Genomic DNA, 21,141 nt, shown 5'->3' with positions numbered 1-21,141 from the left:
AATTTTCTACTTTTCTTGTACGTGTTAAAAGTCATGCAGGCACATTGAACCTCTTGCTTTTCTCAGCATAGTAGGGACAGCTATCAATAATCTGATCAGAAGTTTAGGTTTTATAGTCCGAATGGTATTGTAATGAGGTTGGTAAGTCTATAAACATCCTCCACCACTATTACTGTGTGTGCCTTATTACCCATAATCACGATAATTACACCTACAATCGTTAATGTCTCCATCTACAAATAGTTTGCTCCAATGACTTATGAGTTCACAGAAGGAATGTAGTAATTGTATAGCTGTATGGAGCTGGATTCAACTTTTGTTGTTTTTCTTGTAGGATACAAAAAACGTATTTCTCTACCATGTTCTAGGTAACTAGACCCCTGAGGTGTGAATGCCTGATAAAATATGTAAGCAGTGAAACCAAAATTGATCCACTGACACCAACATCTGGGACCTGTGTCTTTTTCTTTGTGTACCCCTAACACCTGGGACATGTATATTTTCCTTCCAGTGCCCCCAACACCTGGGATCTGTGTCTTTTTCTTTCTGTGCCCCCAACACTGGTACATGTGTCTTTTCCTTCCGGTGCCCCCAACACCTGGGACCTGTGTCTTTTCCTTCCTGTGCCCCAACACCTGGGACCTGTATCTTTTCCTTCCTGTGCCCCCAACACCTGGGATATGTATATTTTTCTTTCTGTGCCCCCAACACCAGGAGCTGTGTCTTTTCCTTCCTGTGCACCCAACACCTGGGAGCTGTGTCTTTTCCTTCCTGTGCCCCAAACACCTGGGACATGTGTCTTTTCCTTCCTGTGCCCCCAACACCTGGGACCTGTGTCTTTTCCTTCCTGTGCCCCAAACACCTGGGACCTGTGTCTTTTCCTTCCTGTGCCCCCAACACCTGGGACCTGTGTTTTTTTCTTACTGGGCCCCAACACCTGGTACACATGTCTTTTCCTTCCTGTGCATTCTTTCCACCCATTTTCATTTGACCTTATAAGATTCAAAGATAGTGAGTAAAAGCACATTTTGTTTGAGAAATAAACTCCAAGTTTATTGATTGTTGTTATAAGTAACAGGGCTGACATAGTAATGCATGCCTTTCATGCTTATCAGAAAATCAAGTCAATTATGACAATACCCTGCCTCTACAATGTGGATGTAATGATAGGCTACATGGCTGTGTAGTTATCTTTTATGGCTTGCCCTCCATTATTATTGGTGATTATGGGTATTTTTTTCATATACTATATATACACACACATATATATATAACATAGTAACACAAATGACGAAGGAAGACAACTTTTTGACTCGTGCCAGGCCTGAAGTTACATATTAGAATGTTTACTTCATTTGTTTTTTGTAAGTTAGAAATATGAATAAAAGATAAAAGTAGGTGAATCTTTATTAAGTCAGTTTGACGTTTTCAATTCAATTGTACGCCATATGAAGAACTCTAGCATTGTGTCCAAAACTACTGCCACTGGATGGGGTTCCATTGTTTTCAAATGAATGACCCTGCAATACTATAAATGTCACAGGGTTAACATTATACAGAGTACATTTGAACAACTTGTGAAGAAGAGAAAGGTTCAAGGCCATGATACCTGGCTAACAGTGTTTTACTATGATTATTGGATGCTTGCCTTTGACCCTAGTAGATTTAAAGGTCTTAGAGACAAAAAACATCAAATGTTTGATCAGTAAGCCAATGGCTCAATTGTGCTGCAACATGCTTGAACTTTATTTCAAAGAATAGTCTTAGAAAAATATTGAAGAATGTTCTTAGGCACAGCTAAACACAGGTCTTGATTACCTCCTATAGCCAATTAGGATCAGTAGGTTGTCTGGATTACCTCCTATAGCCAATTAAGATCAGTAGGTTGTCTGGATTACCTCCTATAGCCAATTAGGATCAGTATGTTGTCTGGATTACCTCCTATAGCCAATTAGGATCAGTAAGTTGTCTGGATAACCTCCTATAGCCAATTAAGATCAGTAGGTTGTCTGGATTACCTCCTATAGCCAATTAGGATCAGTAGGTTGTCTTGATTACCTCCTATAGCCAATTAGGATCAGTAAGTTGTCTGGATTACCTCCTATAGCCAATTAGGATCAGTAGGTTGTCTTGATTACCTCCTATAGCCAATTAGGATCAGTAGGTTGTCTTGATAACCTCCTATAGCCAATTAGGATCAGTAGGTTGTCTTGATTACCTCCTATAGCCAATTAGGATCAGTAGGTTGTCTGGATTACCTCCTATAGCCAATTAGGATCAGTAGGTTGTCTGGATAACCTCCTATAGCCAATTAGGATCAGTAGGTTAGTGTACTCTCTGTTTCCAGCGACACGAACCATTTAGCATTGGGATTTTACTGTCTTTCACACTCTTTGTCATTATTACCCCAGCTCCACATATTTTATGACAGATTTTGATGGAAACTCATAGGTAAGTTTTCGATTGGTGAAAGTCAAGGTTACTGTAACTACAGATAGATGTCACATTATCACTGGTAGGTTTGCATTGAGCATACCTTGGAAAGTTTGATTACACAATTTAGGTATGATGAGTGAAACGTGAAGGTCACTACCACTAAAAGTAGAAATTTACAGTCTTTTAATACTGACAGATATTGATTAAATGTCTCCTGTTGGTTTCTATTTTGTAAAGCAGCCTTAAATTGTTTATTTCAGCAATGTCAAAGTTCATATGGTAAAAAATACAAGCATTATGATTCTTGTAATTGCCATTGTTCTCAGTTTTAGGTCATTTGCCTTTCTTATGTTTTAATGTATATTCTATCATTGTTGTATTGACTGCTTACAGGTTTGCTGCAACACAAACATCAGACGACAACTGGATAAACATATCACCTTCCATCGCTACATAGCCTATATGATTGTCCTACAGACAGGTAAATATCACCTCCCACCTATACATAGCCTATATGATTGTCCTACAGACAGGTAAATATCACCTCCCACCTATTTATAGCCTATATGATTGTCCTACAGACAGGTAAATATCACCTCCCACCTATTTATAGCCTATATGATTGTCCTACAGAAAGGTAAATATCACCTCCCACCTATACATAGCCTATATGATTGTCCTACAGACCGGTAAATATCACCTTCCATCTATACATAGCCTATATGATTGTCCTACAGATAGGTAAATATCACCTCCCACCTATACATAACCTATATGATTGTCCTACAGACAGGTAAATATCACCTTCCATCTATACATAGCCTATATGATTGTCCTACAGACAGGTAAATATCACCTTCCATCTATACATAGCCTATATGATTGTCCTACAGACAGGTAAATATCACCTTCCATCTATACATAGCCTATATGATTGTCCTACAGACAGGTAAATATCACCTTCCACCTATTTATAGCCTATGATTGTCCTACAGACAGGTAAATATCACCTTCCATCTATACATAGCCTGTATGATTGTCCTACAGACAGGTAAATATCACCTTCCACCTATTTATAGCCTATATGATTGTCCTACAGACAGGTAAATATTACCTTCCACCTATTTATAGCCTATGATTGTCCTACAGACAGGTAAATGTCACCCCCCATCTATACATAGCCTATATGATTGTCCTACAGACAGGTAAATATCACCTTCCATCGCTACATAGCCTATATGATTGTCCTACAGACAGGTAAATATCACCTTCCATCTATACATAGCCTGTATGATTGTCCTACAGACAGGTAAATATCACCTTCCACCTATTTATAGCCTATATGATTGTCCTACAGACAGGTAAATATCACCTTCCACCTATACATAGCCTATATGATTGTCCTACAGACAGGTAAATGTCACCCCCCATCTATACATAGCCTATATGATTGTCCTACAGACAGGTAATTATCACCTCCCACCTATACATAACCTATATGATTGTCCTACAGACAGGTAAATATCACCTCCCACCTATACTTAGCCTATATGATTGTCCTACAGACAGGTAAATATCACCTTCCACCTATTTATAGCCTAAATGATTGTCCTACAGACAGGTAAATATCACTTTCCACCTATACATAACCTATATGATTGTCCTACAGACAGGTAAATATCACCTCCCACCTATACTTAGCCTATATGATTGTCCTACAGACAGGTAAATATCACCTTCCACCTATTTATAGCCTATATGATTGTCCTACAGACAGGTAAATATCACTTTCCACCTATACATAGCCTATATGATTGTCCTACAGACAGGTAAATATCACCTCCCACCTATACATAGCCTATATGATTGTCCTACAGACAGGTAAATATCACCTCCCACCTATACATAGCCTATATGATTGTCCTACAGACAGGTAAATATCACCTCCCACCTATACATAACCTATATGATTGTCCTACAGACAGGTAAATATCACCTTCCTTCAATATATAGTCTGCTATGATAGTTTCTTTGCTTTTAAATTCAGCTGGAAGCCCCAAAGGTATTCAGGATTTTTCTATTGTTAGTCATTTGGTACATGATTACACATCTGATTATCATTTATGAAGGAATAAGAAAGCTCCTTGACTATCAAGTAACTTGAGAGTAATCTTTGAATTTAAAAAAAAATCAAAAAAAAAATCAGTAAACCAGCATTCTAAGTGTTAACAAATAAGGCTGTCCATGTAAGTGCTTCATTTTCAACTGGTCCAAAATATTATTCAAAGCATTGCTTGTTTGGAAACAAATATCAGCCTGTATTTGTATATTTGCATTGAATCAATTATCATAATGTGACCCATTCTAAACACCTTTTGTCTGTCTGTCATCATGATTTTGTAAACAATTTACATTTGACTCCCCTCACCTTCCACCCTCCATGTCGAACCATTGATCTGTAACAATGAGAAAGATGTTTTACCACAGATCGGTTACTATGACAAACATTTTAATCATGAGCACACCTTTATGGCCAGGTAATGAAAGACATTGTCAACCTGTATACGTTTATCCAGTGACACTGGGCCACACAGGTAAACCTTATGTTTATAAAGCCTTTGTCCCCTCCTATAATTCCCAGCCCAGGTATACTTTGATGTTTTCTATTTATATTGGAGAAATATGCACATAAAAGTGATAATAAATCAATGTTACGTACTGATAAAAACATCAGGTTTGCTCTGGTAGGTGGTATGATTGTCCGTACAGGTGACGTGTGACATTCTCAGTGTGATGTCGACTGTGTATCATACTAATATTTCTTAGTTCTTAGTGCCTACATTTGTATATCTAATTGTCTGTAAATCAAGCAATGAGAAAATGGTTGGTTCATATATTTTTATTTGTCTTCACAAATTTTGCAATGACTGAACACAACACATTTTCCAAAACCTTGTAACTTGATGTACTATTGCATTATTAAAAAAAAAAATTTCACTCATAGATCATTGATGTAGATCGGGCTATCCTCTTCTTTATTATAATCCAAGATGGCATCCAGAATTTTCCCTATTGCATAGGGTCTTATCCAGGGATAAGCACCCCCCCTTTTGCCCATTTTCAGCACACCAGCCGCCTGGACTTATACCCAGTCATATATGGTATAGGTTAAGTGACATATGATAAGGAACACTTCCTCAGGTATTTTTATTCCTTCTTCAGTCATGTAAGTCAGTCAACTTTCCAATTGTGAAAACTAGAAAATGATAACAATCTGTATAATTAAAATAAAATTCAAACTTTGAACAAATTCAGTATCAATCAACAAACTTAAAGTGAAAAAGACAGTGTACAATTGTATACCATTTGTTATCTGTCTGAAAGTTCAAAACTGGGAATTTAAATTGTGACATAGAATCTAAATACATCAATCACTAAATCATAAAAAAACAAATGATTCTGAATTATTAGAAAGTGTACACGTACTGACAAATCTGAATTATAGGACAGTGTACACGTACTGACAAATCTGAATTATAGGACAGTGTACATGTACTGACAAATCTGAATTATAGGACAGTGTACATGTACTGACAAATCTGAACTATTAGACAGTGTATGTGTACTGACAAATCTGAATTATAGGACAGTGTACATGTACTGACAAATCTGAATTATAGGACAGTGTACATGTACTGACAAATCTGAATTATAGGACAGTGTATGTGTACTGACAAATCTGAATTATAGGACAGTGTACACGTACTGACAAATCTGAATTATAGGACAGTGTACATGTACTGACAAATCTGAATTATAGGACAGTGTACATGTACTGACAAATCTGAATTATAGGACAGTGTTCATGTACTGACAAATCTGAATTATAGGACAATGTACACGTACTGACAAATCTGAATTATAGGACAGTGTATGTGTACTGACAAATCTGAATTATAGGACAGTGTTCATGTACTGACAAATCTGAATTATAGGACAGTGAACATGTACTGACAAATCTGAATTATAGGACAGTGTACTTGTACTGACAAATCTGAATTATAGGACAGTGTATGTGTACTGACAAATCTGAATTATAGGACAGTGTACACGTACTGACAAATCTGAATTATAGGACAGTGTACATGTACTGACAAATCTGAATTATAGGAAAGTGAACATGTACTGACAAATCTGAATTATAGGACAGTGTACTTGTACTGACAAATCTGAATTATAGGACAGTGTACTTGTACTGACAAATCTGAATTATAGGACAGTGTACATGTACTGACAAATCTGAATTATAGGAAAGTGTTCATGTACTGACAAATCTGAATTATAGGACAGCGTTCATGTACTGACAAATCTGAATTATAGGACAGTGTACATGTACTGACAAATCTGAATTATAGGACAGTGTACATGTACTGACAAATCTGAATTATAGGACAGTGTTCATGTACTGACAAATCTGAATTATAGGACAGTGTATGTGTACTGACAAATTTGAATTATAGGACAGTGTACATGTACTGACAAATCTGAATTAAAGGACAGTGTACATGTACTGACAAATCTGAATTATAGGACAGTGTACATGTACTGACAAATCTGAATTATAGGACAGTGTACATGTACTGACAAATCTGAATTATAGGAAAGTGTTCATGTACTGACCAATCTGAATTATAGGACAGCGTACATGTACTGACAAATCTGAATTATAGGACAGTGTATGTGTACTGACAAATCTGAATTATAGGACAGTGTACATGTACTGACAAATCTGAATTATAGGACAGTGTTCATGTACTGACAAATCTGAATTATAGGACAGTGTTCATGTACTGACCAATCTGAATTATAGGACAGCGTACATGTACTGACAAATCTGAATTATAGGACAGTGTATGTGTACTGACAAATCTGAATTATAGGACAGTGTACATGTACTGACAAATCTGAATTATAGGACAGCGTACATGTACTGACAAATCTGAATTATAGGACAGTGTACATGTACTGACAAATCTGAATTATAGGACAGTGTATGTGTACTGACAAATCTGAATTATAGGACAGTGTACACGTACTGACAAATCTGAATTATAGGGGAGTGTACATGTACTGAAAAATCTGAATAAAAGGGGAGTGTACATGTACTGAATAAACTGCATCACATGGTAAACTAAGGTCTGTAGTTAATATTGTTGTGTTGGTATTATTGGCATCAATTGGTTTAGTCTTGTACAAGCTAAGGCATTTTAAGAGATAAAAATCCCCAGGTGGGGCGAAATATGAATTAGTACAATAGGTTATAAAAAAAAAAGTGTATTAAGTTTCAGGGCAGTCAGATAATTAATTTAGTCTGTTGTGACATCAATAATTTATTTATAGAAACAGTGACCTCAATTTTTACCCCAGGTGGGGAGAAACATGAATTTATACAATAGATTATGAGTAAGTATATTAAGTTTAAGGGCAGTCAGATAATAATGTGAAATCGATTGAGCATGCATGGACATTAAAATCTATTGATAGTAACAGTGACCTCATCTTTGATCCTAATATAAGTGGTTTAAACACGAACTGCTTTAAAAGATGATGGATGTGAGTAAGTGTATGATGAAGTCTGTATATTGAGGATGTCATTTGGTTACATACTCTCCTTACAAGCCTCTCCCTATGTCCTCTCACCCACTCACCACAAAGGGATAATGTCTTTAACTCAAAAAAAGGAATTGTCCATTAATGTAAATTCTGCTTTGTGAAAACCTCTTTACTTCTATTATAGAGATGTGCCACAACAATGTTCTACTTTCCAGGTGATTGACCCTGTGTGCTCAGATATATAATATCTGGATGTTATGGCCGGATTTTATATTGAATCTGTGCAATATGTTACATGATACCACATTGACACTGAATGAATGATATTTTTAGCTCTACCTTGACATCAACATTCACCCTGGTACATGTATTTTTTTTAAGTTTCACTAATTATTATATAGTACACATCATAAGTAATATGAATTAGTCATGCTGTCAATTCAACCATAAGTCAAAAATATCTCCTGTGAAGCCAACTCTTTCTACTAACCTAAGCTACAGCTAACACAGTAGTAATCAAACTGTAACAGGTTGAGTCGATCGCTATATATGGACATAAACAAAAATCTATGTCACCGGCTTGTATAGTATCCATTATGCATTGCAAGCAATTCATGGCCTTTCAGAAGTTTATATATATGAGCTTTGGCCATTTGACTATATGAAATGTGATCATGTGATCGATTTTACTACCAGTACGTGTTTACTATGCGAAAAGCATGTGTTGTATGTATAAATGCATAAAGTTTACAAGATTATAAACAATTTACCTTTGGAATTACATGTGCTTAATAAAGACAGAGTTAAAATAAACCACCGAAATCATTATCCATAAGATATTGACCTTTTTTTTTGGTATGAGAATGTGAGAGTGCTTCCTATCAACAATTTATACAGGTTGATAAGTCCTATTCTTTACCCACTGCCATAGCATTTTTTGCAACATTACTGACAAATTATTATCTAATGAATAAAACATGTGTTATAAATGTGTAGTAAAATAGATCATGTGATCACATCTCATTTAGTCGATTGGCCGAACCTCACAATGCATCATGCATGGACACGAGCCTTTAACAAGATCTTTGTCCTTGTATAGCGATCGACTTGACCTGTGCAACTCAATAAACCATTGCTGTCCATCTGTAGGCTGTGTAATTCTACAGGCTGTATGTACATGGCCATTGCAGTCCATGTATTGTAAGACAACAAATCATTGTAATTGTGTAGGCTGTTCGTGTGTTGACTGTCCATGTGTTATGTGTTGTAAGACAATAAATCCTTGTAATACTGTAGGCTGTCCATATGTGTTGACTGTCCATGTGTTATGTGTTGTAAGACAATAAATCCTTGTAATACTGTAGGCTGTCCATGTGTTGACTGTCCATGTGTTATGTGTTGTAAGACAATAAATCCTTGTAATACTGTAGGCTGTCCATGTGTTGACTGTCCATGTGTTATGTGTTGTAAGACAATAAATCATTGTAATACTGTAGGCTGTCCATGTGTTAACTGTCCATGTATTGCGTGATGTAAGACACAAATCCTTATAATTCTGTAGGCTGTCCATCTATAGGCTTTTTGTGTGTTGTGTATTGAAAGACAATACACTTTACAGTTTTGTAGACTCTCCATGTGTGACTGTCCATGTGCTGTGGGTTGTGAGAAAAAAAAAACCTCGTAATTCTGTAGGCTGTCCATATTATGATTGCATGTCCATGTGTTGTGGGTTGTGAGACAAAAAAAAACTCGTAATTCTGTAGGCTGTCCATATTATGACTGCATGTCCATGTGTTGTGGGTTGTGAGACAAAAAAACCCTCGTAATTCTGTAGGCTGTCCATGTGTTATATAATAAAACATGTAATTGTGTAAGGTGTCCATGTTTAATGTGTAAACAATAACATCTTGTAACTTTGTAGGCACTCCATGCATGGCCATGTGTAGGCTGTCCATGTATAGTAAGACAATAAACCTTGCGTTGTGTAGACAACAAAGCCTTGAAATTATATAGGATGTCCAATAAAACCTTATAATTTTGTAGGTTGTCCATGATACTGCAGGCGGTCCATGTTTTGTATGACAACAAAACATGTAATTGTGTAAGCTGACCAGACCATGTGATGTGTGTTTACAATAAAACCTTATAATTCTGTAAGGTTCCAATCTCTAGGCTGTCCATGTGTTGTGTTTTGTAAGACGATATAATCCTTAATGAACATCAATTAATCTGTAGGTTGTGTTGTGTGTTTCAGTGATTCATACAGGAGCTCACATCTTTAATGTAGAACGATACTTTGAATCTTACAACAGTCGGTCAGATGAGGATAAAGACCTGTTGCGAGCCCTTAATGCCTTGGGACCTGAAAATAACAACACCTACCTGAACTTCATCAGGGATGACACAGGGGTATGGACACAATATAACAATACCTACCTGAACTTCATCAGTGATGACACTGGGGTATGGACACAATATAACAATACCTACCTGAACTTCATCAGGGATGACACAGGGGTATGGACACAATATAACAATACCTACCTGAACTTCATTAGGGTTGACACAGGGGTATGGACACAATATAACAATACCTACCTGAACTTCATCAGGGATGACACAGGGGTATGGACACAATATAATAATACCTACCTGAACTTCATTAGGGTTGACACAGGGGTATGGACACAATATAATAATACCTACCTGAACTTCATCAGTGATGACACAGGGGTATGGACACAATATAACAATACCTACCTGAACTTCATTAGGATGACACAGGGGTATGGACACAATATAACAATACCTACCTGAACTTCATCAGGGATGACACAGGGGTATGGACACAATATAACAATACCTACCTGAACTTCATCAGGGATGACACAGGGGTATGGATACTCTGTATCGTCTCTGTCTGCAATAATTCCGACACCAAACCTGGTTATGCCTCTGTATAAATTGCCTTGATAAATATCTACTCATACCAAGTGAGTGCCCAACCTACACTCCTAGATACATTTAGAACTCGGACTGCAAGCTTCTATTCATGGTTTCTCTTTCTTTAAACTTTCGGTCCTTAACTATTTCCATCCATATTTACTCTTGATCATTATTTGAATTTGATGAGTGAAGATTGTTATCAAGTTAATATCGGTGGTTCAATGTGTTAGTGATATATGGACATGTTCTCTAGATTTCTGATGTTGGTATCCCTTGAGGTTCTCTCTAGCCAAGCGTTATATTGCTGCTGCTATTTACCATGGTTACATGTAAGTTAAGAAATACAGATGAAAGTTGGGCCAAGTATTGTTCAACTGCTTGGGACAGAGATGTGAGGCCAGTAGTAGAAATGAAGATAGACCTTTAAAATCGTTTTTGTGATCATTAAGATAATAATTTTACTATATTTATTTGGCCCATATCATCCATTTTTGAAGGTAACTCAATGCCATGTATAAACTGTGGTGATCACAAGGAAATGGAACACAACCCCAGTGAATTTGATTATTACTTTTATTATATATAACCAGGTAGCCAGCTGAGTGCTTCACCAAATATAATGGTGTAAGGTGAAAATTTAGAACATCGATACAAAGTAATAATAGACGGAAGGATATGGTTCAATAAAGACAGGATAAAGGTTTAAAATCCAGAACATGTGTATGCTGTCTACTAGTATACTGTCCTCAATGGAGGGGTTACCTTTATTTGACAGGAAGATTGATCCCAGGCACCATAGTAAAAATATTTTGGCTAGTGTGCCTAGTTCAGTATATTACTCTCATCGCAAAGTTTGTGAACTCCTTCTGCCATATTTGATGTAAACATGTGACTGGGTTCAGAGCCTAAGTTTTACATGTCTTCGCTCTCTAAAATGGCCCGTACAAATCCAGGTACACGGATTGGGATGTACGTCACTAGTATTTAACTATCCACAAAGTCCAGTGGTCTTTCAAAAGCCAGATGCACTGACAGATTTTATTATCAGTAGAAATGCTCTTAAAACATGATTTTCTTGTCAATTCTTCAGTATCTACATGTAGCTTAAATTATGATAAAGATTAATTGATATTTCAGTGTTACTGAATACTGACTGTTGATATCTTGGTGTTGATATCCCAGTGTTACTGAGTACTGACTGTTAATATCTCAGTGTTACTGAATACTGACTGTTAATATCTTAGTGTTACTGAATACTGACTGTCGATATCCCAGTGTTACTGAATACTGACTTGATATCCCAGTGTTACTGAATACTGACTGTTGATATCCCAGTGTTACTGAATACTGACTGTTGATATATCAGTGTTACTGAATAATGACTGTTGATATCCCAGTGTTACTGAATACTGACTGTCAATATCACAGTGTCACTGAATACTGACTGTTGATATCCCAGTGTCACGGAGTACTGACTGTTGATATCTCAGTGTTACTGAATACTGACTGTTGATATCCCAGTGTTACTGAATACTGACTGTTGATATCTCAGTGTTACTGAATACTGACTGTTGATACTCCAGTGTTACTGAATACTAACTGTTGATATCCCAGTGTTACTGAATACTGACTGTTGATATCCCAGTGTTACTGAATACTGACTGTTAATATCTCAGTGTTACTGAATACTGACTGTTGATATCCCAGTGTTACTGAATACTGACTGTTGATATCCCAGTGTTACTGAATACTGACTGTTGATATCTCAGTGTTACTGAATACTGACTGTTGATATCTCAGTGTTACTGAATACTGACTGTTGATATCTCAGTGTTACTGAATACTGACTGTTGATATCCCAGTGTTACTGAATACTGACTGTTGATATCCCAGTGTTACTGAATACTGACTGTCGATATCCCAGTGTTACTGAATACTAACTGTCAATATCACAGTGTCACTGAATACTGACTGTTGATATCCCAGTGTTACGGAGTACTGAGTGTTGATATCCCAGTGTTACTGAATACTGACTGTTGATATCCCAGTGTTACTGAATACTGACTGTCGATATATCAGTGTTACTGAACACTGACTGTTGATACCCTAGTGTTACTGAATACTGACTGTTGATATCCCAGTGTTACTGAGTACTGACTGTTGATACCCTAGTGTTACTGAATACTGACTGTTGATATCTCAGTGTTACTGAATACTGACTGTTGATACCCTAGTGTTACTGAATACTGACTGTTGATATCTCAGTGTTACTGAATACTGACTGTTGATATATCAGTGTTACTGAATACTGACTGTTGATATCTCAGTGTTACTGAATACTGACTGTTGATATCTCAGTGTTACTGAATACTGACTGTTGATATCCCAGTGTTACTGAATACTGACTGTTCATATCTCAGTGTTACTGAGTACTGACTGTTGATATCTCAGTGTTACTGAATACTGACTGTTGATATCCCAGTGTTACTGAATACTGACTGTTGATATCTCAGTGTTACTGAAAACTGACTGTTGATATCTCAGTGTTACTGAATACTGACTGTTGATATCCCAGTGTTACTGAATACTGACTGTTAATATCCCAGTGTTACTGAATACTGACTGTTGATATCCCAGTGTTACTGAGTACTGACTGTTGATATCTCACTATTACTGAATACTGACTGTTGATATATCAGTGTTACTGAATACTGACTGTTGATATCTCAGTGTTACTGAATACTGACTTGATATCCCAGTGTTACTGAATACTGACTGTCGATATCCCAGTGTTACTGAATACTGACTGTTGATATCTCAGTGTTACTCAATACTAATTGTTGATATCCCAGTGTTACTGAAAACTGACTGTTGATATCCCAGTGTTACTGAATACTGACTGTTGATATCTCAGTGCTACTGAATACTGACTGTTGATATATCAGTGTTACTGAACACTGACTGTTGATACCCTCGTGTTACTGAATACTGATTGTTGATATTTTCAGGATGTTATACTGGAAACACTCAAGGTGGTGGCCGGTGTCAGCGGGATAGCCATAACTCTTGCCCTAATCATCATGGTAACATCCTCAACGGAATTAATCAGGTTTGTATGTGATACCTTCCTAACCAATCATTGGGTACTTATAATCCCACGTTTTCTGTAATAAATGTCTTTAATACTTATTTCCCAAAGGACACATCATTGGTTTAAACTTAACAGCTTTATATTATTGTAGATAAAAAAAAAATAAGCAAAAATGCATAACGGTTAGCTTGTCTTAATGATATGAGACCTTTCTATTTTGATATGTGATGATGAACTTTCGATTCTGTTTCAGACGTTCCTATTTTGACATGTAATGATGGATTTCTGATTCTGTTTCAGACGTTCCTATTTTGAAGTGTTCTGGTTTACACATCATTTATTTGTGATATTTTTCCTTGGTCTCGTCGTTCATGGTGTACAGTAAGTATGTATTTTCAGAAGTAATATGTAGAATCTATACTTTTATACATTTGATTTAATTATAGGGATATTTGTAAATGTCTTCAAATAATTAACATTCAAATCTTTATCAGCTCTTTATATCTAATTTACAGCCAATTCTTCTCATGTTCCGTAGTAAACCTGTCTATAGAGACACACCCCAAAGTCATGTTCCCTAGACAACCTGTCTATAGAGACACACCCCAAAGTCATGTTCCCTAGACAACCTGTCTATAGAGACACAGTCAGATGTCATGTTCCCTAGACAACCTGTCTATAGAGGCACGGCCCAAAGTCATGCTGTCTATAGAGGCACGGCCCAAAGTCATGTTCCCTAGACAACCTGTCTATAGAGACACAGTCAGATGTCATGTTCCCTAAATAACCTGTCTATAGAGACACACCCCAAAGTCATGTGTTCCCTAGACAACCTGTCTATAGAGACACAGCCAATGTCATGTTCCCTAGACAACCTGTCTATAGAGACACACCCCAAAGTCATGTTCCCTAAATAACCTGTCTATAGAGACACACCCCAAAGTCATGTTCCCTAGACAACCTGTCTATAGAGACACAGCCAAAGTCATGTTCCCTAGACAACCTGTCTATAGAGACACAACCAAAGTCATGTTCCCTAGACAACCTGTCTATAGAGACACAGCCAAAGTCATGTTCCCTAGACAACCTGTCTATAGAGACAAACCAAAGTCATGTTCCCTAGACAACCTGTCTATAGAGATATTCTATGAAGTCTTACTATATACGTAATGTACATATGATCTTTGTTCCAGAAAAATTGTGAGGCGACAGTCAAACACAGATGTCCATAACCCAGAGCAGTGTTTCCAGAGATTCAACGAATGGAACACAATTGCTGAGTGTCCCAATCCTCAGTTTGAAGGACTCTCTGCCAATGTAAGTTCTGTTGGGTTATGCTGAGTGTCCTAGACCTCAGTTTGAGGGACTCTCTGCCAATGTAAGTTCTGTTGGGTTATGTTGAGTGTCCCAATCCTCAGTTTGAAGGACTCTCTGCCAATGTAAGTTCTGTTGGGTTATGCTGAGTGTCCTAGACCTCAGTGTGAGGGACTCTCTGCCAATGTAAGTTCTGTTGGGTTATGTTGAGTGTCCTAGACCTCAGTTTGAAGGACTCTCTGCCAATGTAAGTTCTGTTGGGTTATGTTGAGTGTCCTAGACCTCAGTTTGAGGGACTCTCTGCCAATGTAAGTTCTGTTGGGTTATGTTGAGTGTCCTAGACCTCAGTTTGAGGGACTCTCTGCCAATGTAAGTTCTGTTGGGTTATGCTGAGTGTCCTAGACCTCAGTTTGAGGAGTAAAGTGTACTTCTCAAATACAACATGTCACCATATCTCATCCCTACTTGGAGGTCTCACACACAAGTAAAAATATTGTAAACATATTCTAGATCAGTTCTGCCTCAGTTGTCTTGAACATTTAGAAACCCATGCATCAGTGATAGATAGATGACCGTCTTGAGAAAAAAAAAACATTTAAAGAAAAAAAATGAATTTCTAGTTGGGTAAAAAGTAATATTTTAATAAAAAAAAATAGAATTGTATGAAGTTGACACTTTTCCCCGTGTGATCAATATTGATAAGCCTCAGCTGTGATATATCCAAACATTTTGCCTGTGAATGTTTACATTAGAAGATTCTTTACCTTTTAGGCCTGGAAGTGGACACTGGGGCCCATCCTACTGTATATTATAGAGAGGATCATAAGGTTCTACAGAAGTCAACAAAGAGTAGTAATAACTAAGGTTAGTTCTACTTTAAATGAACCTTACAGGTAAAAGGTAAGTTATAGAGACACTGACACATCTTTGGATGTTTGATAGGTTAGATGGCACCTGCTGGAGAAAAGGGGGGTTCATCTATGATTTCATTGTTCAAGGTTTAGCTGATAGGTTTTCATTGCTTATGGGTTCTGATATAGATTTTTAGTGCTCATGGGTTCAGATATAGGTTTTAGTGTTCATGGGTTCAGATATAGGTTTTAGTGCTCATGGGTTCAGATATAGGTTTTAGTGTTCATGGGTTCAGATATAGGTTTTAGTGTTCATGGGTTCAGATATAGGTTTTAGTGTTCGTGGGTTCAGATATAGGTTTTAGTGTTCGTGGGTTCTGATATAGGTTTTAGTGTTCGTGGGTTCTGATATAGGTTTTAGTGCTCATGGGTTCAGATATAGGTTTTAGTGTTCATGGGTTCAGATATAGGTTTTAGTGTTCATGGGTTCAGATATAGGTTTTAGTGTTCGTGGGTTCTGATATAGGTTTTAGTGTTCGTGGGTTCTGATATAGGTTTTAGTGTTCGTGGGTTCTGATATAGGTTTTCAGTGTTCGTGGGTTCTGATATAGGTTTTAGTGTTCGTGGGTTCTGATATAGGTTTTAGTGTTCGTGGGTTCTGATATAGGTTTTAGTGTTCGTGGGTTCTGATATAGGTTTTCAGTGTTCATGGGTTCAGATGTAGTTTTCAGTGTTCATGGGTTCAGATGTAGTTTTCAGTATTCATGGGTTCAGATGTAGTTTTCAGTATTCATGGGTTCAGATGTAGTTTTCAGTATTCATGGGTTCAGATGTAGTTTTCAGTATTCATGGGTTCAGATGTAGTTTTCAGTGTTCATGGGTTCAGATACATTCCCAATTTTAGTCATCAGGCTTTAGCTAGGATTTCAGTAGAGCAGAAATAATTAAGATTAAGTTGAGACTAGATTGTTCAGCTTGGGTTTAGAGTTCAGGGGGGAATGAGTTCATGAGAAATGTGTTCAGTGAAAATGAGAGAGTTACAGGATAATGTCTTATCAGACATTTAGAAATTTGGTAAGGACCGTTTTAGGGAATCATTGAAAGAGATCAGTATTAGCCATTATTGAGATACAAGAAGACCTGTACATTTGTTATCCTGTTTAATGTGTCATTTTCTTCTCTCACTTAAACAGTGTTTTGATCTGTTGATTTCCTCCTCACAGCTGGTGAAGCATCCATCAAAGGTGTTCCAGCTACAGATGCAGAGGAAGGGTTTTAAGATGAGTCAAGGCCAGTATATATTCCTTCACTGCCCTTCTATATCCAGACTGGAGTGGCATCCCTTTACTCTCACATCCGTAAGTACAGAGTGTCAGCATGCAAACATCATACATTTTAAATATACTTTATGGAGCTACCTCCCTTAACTGTCTAACTGTAAGAATGGCATGATCTCATGGTTGTGATATTCACATTCATTCTTGGTCCAATCCCAAGATCACTGTTTAAGATCAGAGGTCAAACTATTCTTTTTGTTCTTTTTTTTTCTCTTGTTTTTCTCATCAATGCGGATATTACTAGAGACATTGTAATCTTGTACAAGTTCATCAGCTTTATATGCATCAGCATCAGTATGTTTTATATACTTTTGTCAGGTGCTCTTCTTAGGTCAAGGTCATGTTTGAAGGTCAAAGGGCCGAAAACTTCATGTTCTTTAGTCTTCTTTTTTTACAGTAAATGTTTTGCTAAAACTTGTCAATGTACATGAAGAACATCTATATTAGTGGTTTAACAAAGGGCACAGTTTAATGCCAGGAGTCAACAGTGTACTAAAACTTAGTTCTAGTTGTATTAATGAATGGTTACCAGAAGTCAGTGCCTTAATCTGCTCTGTTTTACAGGCTCCTGAAGATGATTATTTTTCTGTCCACATCAGACGAGTTGGAGACTGGACAGAAGCTCTGGCCAAGGCATGTCATGTGGATGATACAGAGGTTCAGGAGCAATGGAAACTGCCCGGGTACATTCCAGATCACTTTGTATACAGCTACCTCTGTAAAATCTTCACACCTACACAGACATTCCAGAAAACTTGTACAATTACCTCTGTAAAATCTCACGCCTACACAGACATTCCAGAAAACTTGTACAATTACCTCACTCTGTAAAATATGATGAAATATCACACCTACACAGACATTTCAGAAAACTTGTACAGTTACCTCTGTAATATCTCACGCCTACACAGACATTCCAGAAAACTTGTACAATTACCTCACTCTGTAAAATATGTTGAGATATCACACCTACACAGACATTCCAGAAAACTTGTACAGTTACCTCTGTAAATTATAAAACTACCTCACTTTGTAAAATATGATGAGATATCAATATACACAGACATTCCAGAAAACTTATAAAACTATACCTCACTCTGTTAAATATGTTGAGATATCACATCTACACAGACATTCCAGAAAGCTTGCTGGGTAAAGTATATTGAAGGGAAGGGCAGAAATAAACACAGGGTACATATACAAAGATTATTATTGGGCAAAGGGGAAATGTCACAAGTTGTCCAGTGTAGTAGAGAGTTGTTATTTTCATGATAGATAAATGCCGTGATTTGATATGACCTCTTATTTTCCTTTACAGAGTAGCAGTTGACGGTCCATTTGGAACTGCTACAGAGGTAAGGGGAAAAAATTATAATAATGTGTAGTATTACAGCAGCAAGGAAAATTTGGTATTTAGACAAGTTAGGAAAACAATTCTGTGTAATGTATATTTGGTAATGGGGGATTTAATTTTACTGTACATGTTTGTGGTCATTAAAGAGAGCACAAGGAACACCTAATTACTACAACATGTTTACAAGGCAGTGTTTCACGAAGTTTGATATTTGATGAAAAAGTTACGACTTGGACAACCAAGAAATATAAGCCTTGCGAGATTAAACAACTGTACAGTATACAGTCTTTAATCTCAATACAAGTCCTATTTGTGTATTGGTGAGGAAGTGTCTCCATCTATATATTGGAATAGGAAGAAATTCTAATTCATTTGAGATATAACATAGCGTTTGATTGGTCATTTGAGATATAACATAGTATTTGATTGGACATTTGATATATAGTATAGCATTTAATTGGTTATTGAAAGTAGTTTGTAGCAGTATAAACAGTAAATGTTATATCTGATGTCAGTGACTCCATTTGACAAAACATCAGGAACAATGAACTCAATTAAATGCTATTGATGTCTGTAATTATCCAGGCAGAGTGACCCAACTTTCTGAAAAAAGAGTTGTAAGCAGAATAAATCTATTGTGTTAGAAACTTGTGATGGTACTCATTTTACTGGCTCCGCTCTGCATTGCCTGTAAAATACATTGTTTGTGAGAGTATAACTAGGAAGTGCTGTCACAAATTTCAGACCATAAGAGGGACACGCCCTAATATCAATTTAGTTGTTTATAGTGACTTTATTTCCCTACACCACCTTTATGGTATATAAATAAATGTGTTTAATTTTACCTTATAATTTCTGTTTGTTTTAGGACATTTGCTTGTATGAGGTGGATGTCTTTGTGGCTGCGGGAATAGGAGTAACACCATTTGCTTCCATACTAAAACATATCTGGTAAGGTTTTCACTATACAGGCCAGACTAGTTACATCTATATTGAAACATATCTGGTAAGGTTTTCTCTGTACAGGCCAGACTAGTAACATCTATACTAAAACATATCTGGTAAGGTTTTCTCTGTACAGGCCAGACTAGTTACATCTACACTAAAACATATCTGGTAAGGTTTTCTCTGTACAGGCCAGACTAGTCACATCTATACTAAAACATATCTGGTAAGGTTTTCTCTGTACAGGCCAGACTAGTTACATCTATACTAAAACATATCTGGTTAAGTTTTCACTGTACAGGCCAGACTAGTTACATCAGACATATCTGGTAAGGTTTTCACTGTACAGGCCAGACTAGTAACATCTATACTTAAACATATCTGGTAAGGTTTACTCTATACAGGCAAGACTAGTTACATCTACACTAAAACATATCTGGTAAGGTTTTCTCTGTACAGGCCAAACTAGTTACATCAGACATACCTGGTAAGGTTTTCTCTGTACAGGCCAGACTAGTTACATCTACACTAAAACATATCTGGTGAAGTTTTCTCTGTACAGGCCAGACTATTCACATCTATACTAAAACATATCTGGTAAGGTTTTCTCTGTACAGGCCAGACTAGTTACATCTACACTAAAACATATCTGGTGAAGTTTTCTCTGTACAGGCCAGACTATTCACATCTATACTAAAACATATCTGGTAAGGTTTTCTCTGTACAGGCCAGACTAGTATCATCTATACTAAAACATTAATTATCTGGTAAGGTTTTATAAGTCTGTACAGGCCAGAGTAGTTTCTTCCGTACTAAATATATCTGGTAAGGTTTTCTCTGCACAGGCTAGTCGCTTCTTTGGATAATTTGGATAGTTTGATATGAGATGCATGTTAACTGAGGTAGCATATGCCCTTAACATAATATGCCTACATGCGCATTGTTTGATTTCCTGTAGGTATCTCCACATGGATTCCAAGGCAGAAATGAAGCTAAAAAAGGTCTATTTCTACTGGGTGTGTCCCGATACTAATTCCTTTGAGTGGATGCAGGACCTGCTTCAAGAATTTGATCAGCAGCAAGGAGGTGTTCCTGATAATGAAAAGTTTTTACAGTACTTCATATACCTCACCCGAGGTTGGGACAAAAACCAGGTAATGTGTTTAGGCAAGGGCAGTGGGAATGCAGAAATCATATAACCAAAACAAAAACAAAAAACACATAAAGATTGTTCAAAGGAATGACCTTGACCTG

The 21,141-nt window shown here is 36.9% G+C and overlaps 1 protein-coding gene across 2 annotated transcripts in view; it reads left to right on the top strand.

The window, feature by feature from the left end:
- Nucleotides 1-21,141, top strand: part of LOC117327977 (cytochrome b-245 heavy chain-like) — a 32,178-nt gene that overhangs the window by 7,828 nt on the left and 3,209 nt on the right. Inside the window, exons 4-14 of one of the 2 annotated variants that reach the window (XM_033885257.1) lie at nucleotides 2,830-2,917; nucleotides 10,304-10,458; nucleotides 14,004-14,104; nucleotides 14,387-14,467; nucleotides 15,280-15,403; nucleotides 16,172-16,264; nucleotides 17,475-17,609; nucleotides 18,153-18,271; nucleotides 18,907-18,943; nucleotides 19,811-19,893; nucleotides 20,846-21,041. In XM_033885257.1, the coding sequence (XP_033741148.1) occupies nucleotides 2,830-2,917; nucleotides 10,304-10,458; nucleotides 14,004-14,104; nucleotides 14,387-14,467; nucleotides 15,280-15,403; nucleotides 16,172-16,264; nucleotides 17,475-17,609; nucleotides 18,153-18,271; nucleotides 18,907-18,943; nucleotides 19,811-19,893; nucleotides 20,846-21,041 (1,212 nt within the window). Of the gene's footprint in view, nucleotides 1-2,829; nucleotides 2,918-3,626; nucleotides 3,694-10,303; nucleotides 10,459-14,003; nucleotides 14,105-14,386; nucleotides 14,468-15,279; nucleotides 15,404-16,171; nucleotides 16,265-17,474; nucleotides 17,610-18,152; nucleotides 18,272-18,906; nucleotides 18,944-19,810; nucleotides 19,894-20,845; nucleotides 21,042-21,141 lie in introns of those variants that run through there. The other variant, XM_033885258.1, reaches the window with a different exon arrangement.

This window comes from Pecten maximus, chromosome 5 (assembly GCF_902652985.1).
Source record: "Pecten maximus chromosome 5, xPecMax1.1, whole genome shotgun sequence".
NCBI lineage: Eukaryota > Metazoa > Mollusca > Bivalvia > Pectinida > Pectinidae > Pecten > Pecten maximus.
Note: the sequence above shows the minus strand (reverse complement) of the source record. Positions and strands in the feature narration are given on the sequence as shown.